Source organism: Trichechus manatus, unplaced genomic scaffold, assembly GCF_000243295.1.
Source record: "Trichechus manatus latirostris isolate Lorelei unplaced genomic scaffold, TriManLat1.0 scaffold00031, whole genome shotgun sequence".
In the NCBI taxonomy this organism is placed as follows: domain Eukaryota; kingdom Metazoa; phylum Chordata; class Mammalia; order Sirenia; family Trichechidae; genus Trichechus; species Trichechus manatus.
Genome location: NW_004443967.1, coordinates 4,281,832 through 4,296,825, shown reverse-complemented (window position 1 = coordinate 4,296,825; position 14,994 = coordinate 4,281,832). Strand labels below are relative to the sequence as shown.

The following is a 14,994-nucleotide window of genomic DNA, read 5'->3' as shown; positions in this document are numbered from 1 at the left end:
GACATAGAAGGAGAATGGAGTCCTTACTTTGGTTCTGAGGGTCTGATTTTAATTAGATAGGAAGAACAGAACAATATTCTCATTGTTTATTTCCTGGGGAGGAAGGCACGCTCACAGGCCAAGCCCGGTGTGGTTTATCTTATAATCACCACCTTCTAGTGTAAGAAAGGAGTCCCTGGGTGGTACAAACAGTTAAGCACTCAGCTACTAACTGAAAGGTTAGAGGTTCAAGCCTACCCAGAGGTGTGTCAAAAGAAACGCCTGGCGATCTCCTTCCAAAACGTCAGCCGTTGAAAACCCTGGGGAGCACAGTCCTATTCTGGCGCACATGGGTCACCATGAGTCAAAATCGACTCAACGGCAGCTGCTAACTGGTAGTGTAAGAGAAGGTAGCTTTTCTAGGGTCTACAATGAAAACACAGATGGAATTTCAGCAGGCCGAATGTGGGCCCCTGACCGGCTGGTCCTCCCTTCTAGTTTCTCTACAGACATGACTTCGTGAAGGAGCGAGGGCAGCTCATTGGGATCCGCGGTGTGAATGACGACCCCCGGCTCCAGCACTGCCGGCGGATGGGCCAACTGCAGAGTGAGCGTCAGTACCGGAGGGAGGCGGTGGGCACCCAAGCCCAGTACCACCTGCCCATGGACATGGTGAACCTGGTCCACGCCAGGAAGGCCCAGGCCCTGGCCAGTGACTATGACTACAAGACACGGTGCCACGCATTCACTGCACTGCCTGAGGACCTGAAGCTGGCCTGGGCCAAGAAAGCCCACGCCCTACAGAGTGAGGTAAGGGGGCCTTACAGGGCCCAAGCCCACCCACGACCTTCGTCCTCCTACCAAGCATGGTGTAAATCTCTGTTCTCTCCCTTAGCTGCTTTGACTCCCCAGACAACTACCTGCTCAGCTTATGCAGGTCGGAATCATTCATTTAATCATCCAACAAATATTTACTGAGCATCTGCTATGTGCCAGGCACTGTCTTAGGCCCTGGGGATACAGCAGTCAGCAAAATAGTCAAAACTGCCTGCACTCAGGGAGCTTCCTTTCTAGTTCCGCCATCAGAAATAACAACAATAACCTTTATAGAGCTCTCACTCGGGGCCGAGCCCTTGTGGTGCAGTGGTTAAATGCTTGGCTGTTAACTGAAAGGTTGGTGGTTCGAACCTACTATCCACTCTGCAGGAAGAAGATGAGGCAGTCTGCTTTTGTAAAGATTTACAGCTTTGGAAACCCTATGAGGCAGTTCTACTCTATCCTATAGGGTTGCTATGAGTCGGAATCAACTCAATGGCAATGAGTTTGCTTTTTTTGGTTACTCTGAGCCAGTCACTATTTTAAATATTTTACACAGTTTATCTCATTTAATATCTAGGTAGTACTAGTATTACTCCCATTTTTGCAGATGTAGCAACTCAGGCACCAATAACCTAAGTAACGTACCCAAGGCCACACAGCTGGCAGGGAAATGATTTGCTCAAGACCATAGAGGCGGTACCAGGCAAAGGGGTGCTTCTAGCTCTGAGCGCTTGAGTCTTGGTTCAGTACTCTTTGGCTCCCCCCGGTGGCTGGAATACAAACTAGGTGCTCTGATGCGGAGGCCTACTCTTTACCAGGTGTGGGGTAGCTAGAGTATAGCAGCAGATAGCTCGTCTGGGAATCTGAGAAACCATTCTAACATCAAAACTTTTCTATCAGGGGCAATAACAGCCCCTCCAGGGGCAGATTATCCAATAGGAAAAGTAAGCATGGTGCTTACCTTGCCTACCAGATCATCTGTGGTGAACAATTTCACATTTTTTCAGCACATCAAAGATTCTGCTTCTAGGTATGGCTGGACTCTGTCTCTCTCCCAACCCCACGGCACGTTCCACCAGGATCAAAGCCTCTTCAAATTTACAATCCCTGACAGGCAGGTTACCCAGTAAGCAAGGTAAGCAGGGCTTACTTGTGCTTACTTACTAATCTGTAGTGAATAATTAATAAGTAAGCACAAGTAAGCCCATGCTTATCTTGCTTACTGGGTAATCTGCCCCTGAGCCCCTCCTTTGCAGGGTGGTATGAGGACTGAGTGAGATAATGGATCTAAAGCAAACCACTCCCTCCACAATGTAAGTGATCCTAACGATTCTTATTAATATGAAGATGACGTCCCACCTTCCCTTCCCTCCCACCTCCTGGGTGTGATGGTTTGCATCCTTCCTGGACTAGAATTCTGGCTGAACACTGCAGCACCTGCATTTGCCACGGCAATGCTCCAAAATGGGGGTGCCAGGAAACCCCAATGTGTGAATCTGAAGGTGGCTCCAGACCTTATGTTTGTGAGGGAAAGTAGGGAGGCTGCCATTTGGGGAAGTAGGTTGAGCTAGACAGCAACTGAATTTTATTATCTTAGAATCCTTCTTGGAAGCCATCTTTGGGTAGCCGATTCTTCTCAGTGCCCCGCTCCTCTCCCCCTCTTTTATTGTGAAGTTTGGTGCTGGTGTGTTGTTTTTAGGGTCTGCGTGAATAGTCAAAGCTGCAATATCAATAGACAATCCATTTTTAAGAGAGTCAGAGGCGCAGTCAGATCTTTGGGGAACCTGCATCTTGCTTTCTGACTTACCTGCGATCGTACTGTTCAGCTCAACAAAAGGCAACTTGAAAGAGCTCTCCCCACTTCATCTCGCTTATGAAAGGAGCAAGGCCCGGCTGTGAAGAGGCCCTGTAGGATTATTCTCTGTGACTTAGAAATTTATCCCATTTTCTCTGTTCTTTATCAGAGTGGAAGGCAAAAGCGATGCCGGTGTAGACTGAAAGATCGCGGTATAAAAAGCCATCTTACTGACATGGGGTTTTGAAACCTGGTCCCGCACCTGAGTGATGTCTCCTTTCCCCAGTTGGGTAGCAGAGTGGAATTTGCACAGGGACGTTAACCAGCAGACAGTAGATCAGACACGAACCCTCTTTGAGGCCAGCTGTGAGGAACGCTGTGAATCCTTAAACGAAAGAAAACTAAAAAGGCCAAGAGGCCGATATCTGGAGTGATATTTTGCGTTACAGCAGAGCTTATATCTAAATTAGAGAAATGCCATCAACTTACTTTAGATCCAAACTTGAGATTTCCTTAGAGAGATTTTTTTCCCCCACTGTTAAAAATATTTAAGTTCTATCAAGCGAAGAAGAGAAGCATTCATACGACTGCCCTCATTGTGGGTAATGGTGGGCGGATCAAGGAACAGTAATAAGATTTAACATTTTTGGAGATTCTTGATCAGACCCGTTGTCTTCAAGCATCACTTATTTTTCTCCCCAGGAATGATAACATCTCAGCTGTAGCCCCCATCTTCTGGACCGTTAAAATGAAGAACGAGGAGAGAGCTTAGCCCAGTTTTCCAATATAAGCAAATCATAATGAGTTGCAGTGGGAGGAGGAGGTAAACTGAGGCATGGAAAGGTTAAAATGGCGTACTTATGATTAACCAGTTGTATCCAAGTTTGTTCCAGTGTTTACAGTCCTGCTATAATTGATCCCTGCCCCCGCCCCTTACCACTCATGCATACACAACTAGATCCTATTGCCGTCAAGTCAATTTTGACTCACAGTGACCCTGTAGGACAGGGTAGAACTGCTCCATATGGTTTCCAAGGCTGTGATCTTTTCTGGAAGCAGACTGCCACATCTTTCTCCCATGGAGCGACTGGTGGGTTCGAACTGATGACCTTTTGGTTGGCAGCCAAACGCTTTACCCACTGTACCACCAGGGATCCTTTATACACACATACATTTAAATTATAGAGTGTCTCTTGCCCCTCAGGTGTTTTCATGAGAATGGAGGGGTTACAATCTCTGAGTATCATAAAGAGAAACCGAGTCACATTTCGGGAAAGTGATTTTCTCCAAGTCACGGCACGTTTGACCTGGAGCTCAAAGCCCCTGTTACCCACTGAGCGGTGTGTAGAAGTTTTCTATTTAGGCAGGTGGGCAATCACTTCACTGCCAGAAGGAAGCAAAATAATTGATGCTAGTGCCCAGGCTTGAGCACATCTCTGCTCTTTCTTTAAGTGATCATTCACACCTTCTGCTTTGAATCCTGCTCATCCCCTGGCGGGGGGCCTCTGGTATCTTGTGCGTGATCTATTGTTTAATTCCTGGTGGAATGCACAAACGCAAACGGTTTGACTTGATGACATGTGGAATGTGCTCGGAATGAAGCTGCTGTGATGAAGCATTATTACAAATGCTTTTACAAATCAGGGGCTTCTTGAAATGCCCTAATATATTGTCTTAGACATTTTCCTGATAAAAGCCAATGATTTTCTTCCTGCAGTTGCGCTACAAATCAGACCTGATGGCCATGAAGGGTGCAGGATGGCCGGCGCTGAGCTCCCCACAGATGGCGAGTGCAAAGAAGGCTGGAGAACTCATCAGCGAGGTACCATCATCCGGCCTCTTTGCCTGCTCATGGGGTGGGCTCCCAAGAGGCCCCAAGGCCGGATGGACTGCCATTATTTTTCCGGGGCCATCTACAAGCAAATCCCAAAGTAGAACGAGATTTCCCTCCAAAGTAATTCATTGCTTTGGAACTAAAGGCACATTCCAAATTGGGCAATGAAAGATGAGTCATGCATTAGAATGTTCCCAATAGATACATTATGTACAATAATGATCTAAACTGGCCCATTGCTTCCATAAGCAGGGGAAGAAATTTGCCACCCACCTACTGAATTTACTCACAGGGTCCAGTGTCTGGAGGTTATATGATTTCACACCACTACCAGTTGCCATTCAGTTGATCCTGACTCACGGTGACCCTTGTGATGTGTGTCAGAGTAGAACTATGCCCCACAGGGTTTTCAATGGCTGATTTTTTTTTCAGAAGCAGATCACCAGGCCTTTCTTCCGAGGTGCCCCTGGGTGGATTTGAACCTCCAACCTTTCAGTTAGCAGCTGACCTCACTAGCCATTTGCACCACCCAGGGACTCTTATATGATTTCAGATAATATCCCAAGTTACACAGGGATATTTGCATGACCTAAACTCCCTACTTACTGATGGCCTTGGGATCTTTGCCCTGGAATCCCTGGGAAGCTGACACTACCTTCTTCAGTTTCTTAATAAGAGAAGTTACTTGGACAGAGTCCAAGCAGGGCCACATGGGTACTGAATTCTGCTCTCTCCTAAACTCCTTTATTGAGTTGAGCCATGGTATTTTGTAGCCTCTGTCTACAAGAGAGTAAACACCTGTAGAATGTTCCTTATCACAGAGGCAGCTTGGAACGTTTCCATACCCCTAACTGTACGTGCCCACCAAGAAGAGAGACTAATTTTCAAATAACATCATTGGCACATTTGGTCCTGTGTGGGTGGGGTTCGTAAAGCTGCATCCAGACGAATGTATGATGTCTGGCTGTGTTTCTTACAGACCAAGTACCGTAAGAAGCCAGACAGCACCAAGTTCAGCACAGTGGTCGACTCCCCAGACCTGGTGCATGCCAAGAGCAGCTACAAGCACTGCAGCGAGGTGGGTTTCTCCTCCTCACTCATCTCAGGCACGCAGTAGTGGGGAGTGCCTCTCTGGAGAGATGGGAGTGCAGACCCTGCCTCTACTGTCTACTACCTCGATGGCCTTGGGCCAGTTACTTAAGCTCTTCTAACTTCAGTTTCCTCATTTCAAAAGGAAGAGTAATGACAGCAACTGTTTCATAAGATTAAATGAATTAAAAAAAAAAAAAAGCACCTCGTTGCTGTTGAGTCAATTCCGACTCATAGCGACCCTATAGGATAAAATCGAACTGCCCCAACGGGTTCCCTAGGCTGTAATCTTTACAGAGCAGACCACACATCTTTCTCCTGTGGAGTGACTAGTGGCTCCAATTGCCAACCTTTCGGTTAGCAGCCAAGTGCTTAACCACTGCATCACCAAGGCTGCTTAAATGAATTAAACGGGGACTAAATAAATAAAGGCATGTAAAGCTTTTAGCAAGTGCCTGGAACAATAAATACATGTGCTCAATAAATGTCCCTTACTATGGTTTTGCTAGTAATCATAACAATGATAGTGGTAAATATTATTGATGATACCTCACCGAACACAAGCTCAGGTACATTTTGATTGTTGATCAATGGCAATAGAATTCACAGCTTACCATGACCAAGTTAGAATAAAAAAGAACAGCAATATTAAAGGCTTCTTTCTGCTTTTACTCTCTGTATAATTTAGCCTCATTTCCTCTTTCCTGTATTTATTGTGAGAAATGGAATGTTAAATTTTTCTTTTCCTGAAATTGCTAAGGGACTCGACTTTGCACACACAGCAACCATGCTGCCCGGTCCTCAGTGAGAGCCGGAATGTGTACTGGCCAATTCACATTCGCAAAGCCCACATTGAACTGGGAAATGAATCAGAATATTCAACATTATATTTTCTTTTCTAAAAATTGATAAGACTCAAACACTTTCTAAAATTTTTCATAATTCTTAAATCACCACTCTAAATATAGCTTGAGATGTACAATTGTGTCTTCCTGGGACCCAGGTAACTATGAAAACTTTAATATTCTGAACACGTACTAAAGCATTTTATAATAAAAAGGAGTTAGTAGCTGTTGTATCTTGTTGTTCTTATTACTGTTAATATTAATGTTAAACAAAGGCAGTGAGGCTTTGTTACTAGTAAAAAGCATGTCCAGTGCTCAATTGTAAATATTCTCTGAAACACCCATACATTTTATATTATTTGTAAAACATATAGGGATGGCCAGCCAGGATGTTGGCTTGTGGCCCATTTGGAGAAAATCTTTTCTTTTCCTAAAAAAATTTTTTTTATTGTAGTAAAAATATATATAACACAACATTTGCCAATTCAACATTTTTCAGGTATACAATTTAGTGACATCAGTTACATTAATCATGTTATGGAGTCCTTGGGTGGCACAAACAGTTAAGTGCTCGATTGCGAGCTGAAAGGTTGGCAGTTGGAATCCACCCAGAGGTGCCTCGAGAGACAGGCCTGGTGATCTTCTCTCGAAAGGTCACGGCCTTGAAAACCCTATGAAGCAGTTCTACTCTGCACACATGGGGTCCCCATGAGTCAGAATCGATTTGATGGCAACTAACAATGTAAAAATCATGTCATGCAACCGTCACCCATAATTGTTGCCAACTTTCCCATCCCATAAACAGAAACTCACGGTAGAGCAGATCTCGATGAATATTTTTAACAGGGTCTATTTAACTGCAGCCACCTCACCTGACCCCGGCCCTCGTAGGTACCCTCCACCCATTGGCAGGTTCTGGAAGGACGCTTCCTTTTCCCCTGTGATTTCAACCAGTGCAGTTCTACATTTACTGTGAGCCTCTCTTATCTGCAGCGTTTGTACAGGTTGGGGGACGCGGAGTCCCTGCACAGGTACACCCTGATCCCTGACCGCCCCGATTTCACCCGAGCCCGCCTCAACGCGCTTCATCTGAGTGATGTAAGTGAACTTGTTAGTCATGTGGCGTGTGCCTGTGTTTGTACGCTTATCTGTCCCCACACTGGATTTTTTTTTTTTTTTACTGTCATTTCTAGTTGTTGTAAAAAGAGAGATAACACAGCATTTGCTATTTCAGCATTTGTTACTTGTACAATTCAATGGAGCCAGTTACATCAATCTTGGGCCGTCATCATCAATCTCCATTGCCATATTTCAAACTCATTATACTCGTTTAAAACAAAATGCGAGGAAGGAGGGCTGGGAACAGAAAGAACACTGCACTCACGGTGGGACAAACTGCCTGTGTGCTTTCAGTCCCTTTCCTCTCTGGACCTCAGTTTCCTCAACTATGAAATAGGGGGAGGGCTGGGCTAAATGGCGCCAGTGGTCCCTTCCAGCTCTGAGATGCCGATTCTGGGCATGGCTTCGAGAGCTCCGTCGTGTGCTGGGTTACGGCCCGGGAGCAGCCGCTGGCTCTGGCAGGTGTAGACGCCTGTTCTGCCTGTTTCCTGGACCCCTCTCCTTAGCTATTCAGAGGAGTGTAACTTTGGAGATGGAGCAGCCGTATCTCGCCCCGCGGTTTGGAAAGATGCCTCAATTGAAGCTCGTCGCGTCCAAATGCAGCTCGCACCTTTGTTTCCCTTGGATGTGTGCCCTTTGCGTGCATAACCGAGAAGCTGTTTCCTAAATCCAGGCTTGTTGTTAGCAGGGGTTGGATGCCCCTGGTTGTAATAGAATAGGCGGCTGCTCGGCCGGCAAAGCTGTGATCCTCAGATAACAGGTAGCCAGGCGGTGGAATCAAAAGCTACTGTCAGATCCGAATAACACAGGCCGAGAGTGTCCGCCTGGGGCAGCGCGGGGCCTCCCAGAGTCCGGCCATTCTTCCTTCCCTGGCCTTGCCATTGTGTCCTGGGGCTCCGTGCAGATCAACAGCTGCTACTGTTCACCCTGGAGGTGGCTGCCTCGCAGGGGTTGGCGGGAGGTGCCTTCTAGTTAGCGTGTGTATTAGTTTGTTGCGTTTGTAAAGCCCTGTGGGATCCCATGCAGTGAATGCAATGGTGCTTTGTAAATATGAGTTATTATGACCATTTGATGCTTTTGAGGGATGCAAGAGGTATAATTTTAGAACAGCAGCTCTGGTGGGCTGACCTCCATCTGGGGAAGAAGGACCTCCCCCTCAGCAGCGCTTGGACAAAACATGGGTCTCATTAAGGCTCCAAGGATAGGGGAAGGCAAGGCCTCCATTTGAGGAACTATTGGAAGCCCATAGCCATGGACACTGGGATAAAACCACCAGTCCACTGGGGCCTAGTATAAGGAGCACAGCCACTCCAGCTTGATGATAGAATCATCTTTCCTGTGACAAGGGATGCCACTCTGCAGAGTCCCAGAGCTGAAATTAGCTGCCAGGGTATGCGGATATGGAGAACTCATGAACCTCTTTTGAAAGAGCACTTCTTCGGGGGCGTGTAGAATACGCACAATTGGATCAAGTGCTCTGTGAGGAAGATGTGGAGGGAAACTGACCTTCCTGGGCAAAGAAAGCCATTGAGATGTGTAAGGCAGCTGAAATAACTAAAAATCAAATGACTCTAATGTGTGAGGATGAGGACAAAACTGTGCCCACTGTGATAAAGAAGAGGAATGCCCAGGGTTCCAAATCAAAGAGCCTACGGAATCTAAAGACTCCCAGTGGCAAGGCAAAAACCTCAACAGAATAAAAAAACTCAGGGAGGAAGTGAGCACAAGCAAGCAAATAGTATACAGGGAGAAGTTATCTGGCCACAGGGAGCCAGTACCTTGGGGTGAACCCCAGTTTGGGCCACAGTCTCTAGTTGACCCTAACCAACTCTGGAGCCAAGGTGTATTGGAGACCAAAGTGGGGTGATGTTGAAGTTTGATGTTGTGCGAAATTTGATGCCGTTACCTAGTGCAGATATGGTGTGGTGGCTATTATTAGGAAGCCACTGTGTCCTCTTTACAGGGTATGATGAGGATTTTAAGTCTATTTGCTACTCCCATATTTGTGGGCCCACCGAAACAGGAAGCATGATACTAAAGGGGTTGGTTGTTGTGTCATTACCTGAATGTTCCTCCCCTTCCAGGTATCTTTCAGTCCTGGTGGCTCAACTTAATGGTGACCCAGTAAATATAATCATGTTGGCTCTTTTTTTGATCCATACATTAGGTGATTACCCCAGTGATGGTTGGTTCTGTATCTCCAGGACCTTGAAAGTAGTAGGTTTTGACTTGTGGTCTGTGGTATTGGATGTTGGAGTTGAAAACGATGATAAGGTCCACCATGCTTGGCCCAAGCACCTGTAGTCCCTCTAGTTCCAGGCCCAGAAGTGGGGTGGGGGAGGTACTTTGCTTTCCCTTTCATCTGCCACTTCCCCTTTGCTTAATCCCCCAACTCCCTTGGAGCACAGAAGCCCCAGCCTTGACCTCCATTTTCAGGTAGCAGAGGTAAGGTTCCTAAGGGCCCCGTGACCTGCTGCAGCTCATGGAATGAATGAGCGATCTGCACGGTCTGGGGGTACTCACTTTGTCATCCTCTGGTAATGTGGTCTGGCTGCTCTCTCCTGCTGTCTCCCGTCTCTGCAGCGGAATAAAGAACAGCCCTCCAGATGACGCCTTTCATGGAGCCATTCCCTTATCTTGAAAAAAAAGTATTAGCTACATGAAGGCACGGAAGATTTTGATGCCTCTCTCGGTGATGCAGGTCTACCTGAGGACTAAGAGGCTATGATTACAGACACCCAGAGGGTGTGTGAGAACAACTTGAAAGGGGAAAAAATGAAAGAGGAAGATATGAAATACATGGGTCAGGTATTCGGCCAGGATTTTGACAATAAATTCCGCTCAGGTGAAGGCTCTTCCCTTAGTGCAGGCAGCAGGGGTGCATATGAGACGCGGCCTACTTCATAGTGTTGGTGTGGGGCATGGCCTCTAAGCCAGGCTGAGGGGGCTCCTAGGAAGTCCATGGAGCTACTGAACACTTGGGTTCCAGACCCAAGGAAGAGCGCTATCAGCATGTGGGGAGAAACAAGGTTCTTGAATGGTGAACTCTGGCATCTAGCAGCCGCCAGCCTGAGGCACTGAAACTGAACGCAAAGACAGAGTAGAAAGGTCCTTCTGATACCAACGGGGTGTAGCAAATGAGCCTGGCCCACAGGCCACAAGAACAGGGACTAAGGCTCATGTTGGGGGCTCAGAGAAAGCCTGCTGATGCCTGCATGACCAGCCTCACCAATCCTGGAGCTGGACAGGTCCCCAGGATGGCCCCGGGGCCCTGAGCTCTGCCATCCCGGTGACTAACAAGGCAGAGGGTACGTGTTCAGCAACCTCTTGTGCTGAGAACCAACCACGTGCAAAGCAGTGGAGCTGCTCACTCCCGGCTTACTTATTTCTTTGTTTTCCCAATCTAGAAAGTCTACAGAAACTCATGGGAGCAGACCCGGGCTGGTGGCTATGACTTCAGGCTGGACGCCATCCCATTCCAGACGGCCCGCGCATCCAGAGAGATCGCCAGCGATGTAAGACCTCACATTTCCCCGTGGGTTACCGATAGGTTTTGCTGTGTTTTTCCCAGTCGTGTTGAAAGGCAGACCACCAAGACCCCATCAGGATTCTCTCTGCACCAAAATTGAACATATATACCAGATGAAAGAAAAAATAGGCCTTGTTATCTAGGATTTTAGTCAGAAATTTGGGATTGGGGAAAGTTGTATTAAAAGACGCACTCTTAGAAGTTGGTGTATGTGTACCTAGAAATCATTGAATGTCTTTTAGTTTGTCGATCTGCAATAAAGAGACTTCTTTTAGCTGAAGTGTAGAGTGGCAGGATAGCAAGAAGTTATGCTTTTGCCCTAGATTGACTGGAGTTTTCATCCTGGCTCAGTCGCTTAGGAACTGGCTGTGTGGTCTTGGGTGAGTTAACTAAATTCTCTGAACTCAGGCTTCTGTATCTATGAAATAGGGATCTAATACTTGTATCCAGGGCTTGAGGTAGGTGTGAAAACAAAATGATCTGCAGCCTATGCACATAGCAGGTGTTCAAACATGGCAGCTATTATTATCAAAGAGGAAGATGTCATTGACTAGGTCAGTGCCCCTCAGCACTAGGTCTGTGGTCATCTGTGAACTGTCCGCTACCAGTCCATGATGAGATAAGTACTGAAATCGAGAGCAAGCATTTAGAAACATTTTTAGCAATTTGACATTGTGACAGCCAAGCTTGTGATGGGTGGATTCATCTTGTTGAACAGAGTAAAGGCCAGTTGAGTGTTCTCAAACATGCATGGTACTACTACATACTAGTCACACGTTGTAGGACCATATGTTGATCTTTGATGGATTGGAAAAAAGCAAAACAAAATGAAACTGGTCCTTCACTACACATAGTTGAGGAGCACTGGGCTAGGTTCCTGAAAGCTGGAAAGAATCAAGGGAAGAAGACTCTGGTGAGAATAGACACATTTCCCTTCCTATTGGAGTATTACAACAGCAGGGATATCAGTAGCTACTCATGTACTTTGGACATGTTATAAGGAGGGACTAGTCCTTGGAGAAGGACATCATGCTTGGTAAAGTAGAGGTTCAGTGAAAAAGAGGAAGCCTCTCAGCGAGATGGATTGACATGGTGGCTGCAACAGTGGGCTTAATATGAGATGGCGCAGGACTAGGCAGTGTTTCGTTCTGTCGTACATAGGGTCGCGATGAGTCAGAACCAACCTGACAGCACCTAACATCAACAAACCATTCAGTGAACACAGACAACCCATGCCAGACACTACGCTCAGCCTCCATCTCATTGAATCCTCTTAACGTCCCCATGGGGTGGAGACTGATTCTCCCAATTTAACAGATGAGGAAATAGAGGCTCAGAGAGATTCAGTAATTGGCCCAAGACCACACAGCTAGAAGGTGACAGAACCAGTGCAGACCCCAGGTCTACTGGAATCCAAAGCCTATACCCTTATCCCACTGTTGGACTTCCTGCTGAGAAGCCCATGGATCAGGGGGTTGGGAGGGAGGGGGAAGGAGGCATGTCCATGACCCATCTGTTCCTCTGGCCTGCAGTTGCGGTACAAGGAGGCCTTCCTTCGGGACCGGGGTCTGCAGATTGGGTACTGCAGCATCAACGACGACCCGAGGATGAGGCACTTTGTCAGTGTCAGCAAACTCCAGAGTGACAACGAGTACAAGAAGAACTTTGCCAAGACCCGATCCCAGTTCCACAGCCGTACAGACCAGCCCGGCCTCCTCCAAGCCAAGTGGAGCCAGCAGCTGGCCAGTGACGTGCGCTACAGGCAGCCCCTGCCCCAGCCCACCAGCGACCCAGAGCAGCTGGGCCTGAAGCACGTGCAGAAGGCTCAGCGGCTGCAGAGCGACGTGAGTGCTTTCGCCCGCCTTGGCGAAGCCCTTCCCCAGTGCCTCTTCATGAGGGGCAGCCGTAATCCCACAGTCCACGTCCCAGACTCTATCTGAGATAGAATCCAAGACAACTAACACTTTAGTACCAGAAGTAATAATAACAATGACTATGTTTTGTAGGCTCAGGATCGGGTAGTGTTTCGTTCTGTTGTACATAGGGTTGCTATGACTAGGAACCGACTTGATGGCACCTAACAACAACAACAACCATTTGTCAAGTCCCTGTTGTGGGCCAGGCTGTATACCAAATGCTTAACAAGCATTGTGCCATGTAGCCCTCACAACAAACCCAATACTGTCCCATTTTACAGATGGGGAAACAGGCTCAGAGAGGTTAAGTAACTTACTCAAGATCACACAGCAAATAAGTGGCAGATCTGGGATGTGAACCCCATTTGACTTAATGTGAGAGCACAAGCTCTTGATCACAATGTTGTGCTACTTCTAAGAGATCTTAGTAGTTATCTAACCCACCCTTTGCACTTTTCCTTGGAGGAAATTCAAGTCTAGAGAAGAGAAGTGACTTCCCCAAGGCCACAGATGAGTTAAGGTAGCAGCTTGGACTTGAATCAGGGTCTTCTGACTCCACGGCCAGTTCCCTTCCCACCCCTACCCCATTCCACTCCCCATGCTCATTGCAGCTCACATTATTTCAATGGCAAGATGTGAGAGACAGCAACACATGGGCCTGGCTTACAACGCAGTGGGTCCTCCATGCCAGGGACCTCCTGCTTAAGATGAATTTGCTCCTCTTGTCTGCCTTTACTGACAACAGCATATTCTCCATCTCACAGCTGCCTTTTTTATCCTATCCACTCTATGTCCAAACCACCCCAAGCCTTGCTGACCTATTCTTCTTGCCTCCTTCCTTCCCCCAAGGTCAAGTACAAATCAGACTTGAACCTGACCCGAGGTGTTGGCTGGACCCCTCCTGGCTCCTACAAAGTGGAGATGGCTCGGCGGGCTGCAGAACTGGCCAACGCCAGGGCCCTTGCTCTCCGGGGCGCTTACGTGAGTAGCAAGCTGCAAACCCAGCCCCAGCCTGCAAGGCTATGGGGAAAGGCAAACCCATTGTTTCTTTTCAAAGTTTATTTTTGGCCAAAGGTCAGCCGTCTCTAAAGAAGTGTGAAATGCAGCTCAAGCAGGGCGCCTAATTTCATGGGTCTGAGATGACCAGGCAGATGACATGCGGGTTAAACTTCCTGCAGGGTTTTCTCTGAAGTCACAGCCATTAGTTCTGCAGAGGCAAACCTACCAAGGCTACATCAATCTGGGGCCAAGGCAGCCAGGCTCTGATGACTGCTTGCTCGTTACATGCGCAGAAAGGGTCAGGGACTCGCTGGCTGCAAAAGTCAGGGTTTTGAACCCGACTTTGTTCAGGAAAAAAGACGCCACGTCTAAATGAGAGACTGGCTTTGCTGCTTTCTCATGCCTGCCTTGAGGATCCTTTATCTTGGAGAAGGAGGGACGGGGAGGGGACGGGGTGAGTGAACATTTTAAATGCTCCTGGAGACCTTGGGTGGTGGAAACGGTTAAGTGCTGGACTACTGGCCAAAAGGTTGGTGATTCAAACCCACCTAAAAACAGGCCTGGTAAACTGCCTCTGAAAGGTCACCGCCTTGAAAATCCCATGGAGCAGTTCTACTCTGCGCACGAGTCAGAATCGACTTGACAACAACTAACAACAACAGCTCCGGGGCGTCTTAGACAGTTGTTGTAGGGAAGGAGCTTGGTTGTAACTCAGGGAGGTTGTGCTTGGTTTCTGCAGGGGGGGCCAGAGGCTGTGGACACTAGTGATCATCACTGGGAAGACGTGAACCCCGATGCCAATGAGGTTCTGCATGTCAAAAAGAGGAAGGCTCTGTACTGAGCTTGTGGCGTCCACCGAAGTCTAAGGAGAGAAGCTTGAGAGGCCATTTGTCCCCAGAGACAACCTTTACCTGGCTTCAGCATTGGCGAGCTGTAAAAATGGCACACTTGACTATCCCACTCTGCTTCTATTAAAACAATGACAGTATGAAAGCAAATGGAGAATGTTGTATTTTTGGTCTTTATCTAGGACCTAGCAGTGGCTGACTGGTTCTGTTGAGTAGCTCGTG

General features: G+C 47.5%; 1 protein-coding gene across 4 annotated transcripts in view; it reads left to right on the top strand.

The window, feature by feature from the left end:
* NRAP (nebulin related anchoring protein) overlaps window positions 1-14,765 on the top strand; it is a 74,856-nt gene extending 60,091 nt beyond the window's left edge. For 3 of the 4 annotated variants that reach the window (XM_023729888.1, XM_023729889.1, XM_023729890.1), the window contains 7 exons: window positions 478-789; window positions 4,311-4,415; window positions 5,407-5,505; window positions 7,355-7,459; window positions 10,888-10,995; window positions 12,542-12,853; window positions 13,775-14,032. In XM_023729888.1, the coding sequence (XP_023585656.1) occupies window positions 478-789; window positions 4,311-4,415; window positions 5,407-5,505; window positions 7,355-7,459; window positions 10,888-10,995; window positions 12,542-12,853; window positions 13,775-14,014 (1,281 nt within the window). In that variant the 3' untranslated portion in view covers window positions 14,015-14,032. Of the gene's footprint in view, window positions 1-477; window positions 790-4,310; window positions 4,416-5,406; window positions 5,506-7,354; window positions 7,460-10,887; window positions 10,996-12,541; window positions 12,854-13,774; window positions 14,033-14,663 lie in introns of those variants that run through there. The other variant, XM_004374856.1, reaches the window with a different exon arrangement.
* The last annotated feature ends 229 nt before the right edge of the window (window positions 14,766-14,994 follow it).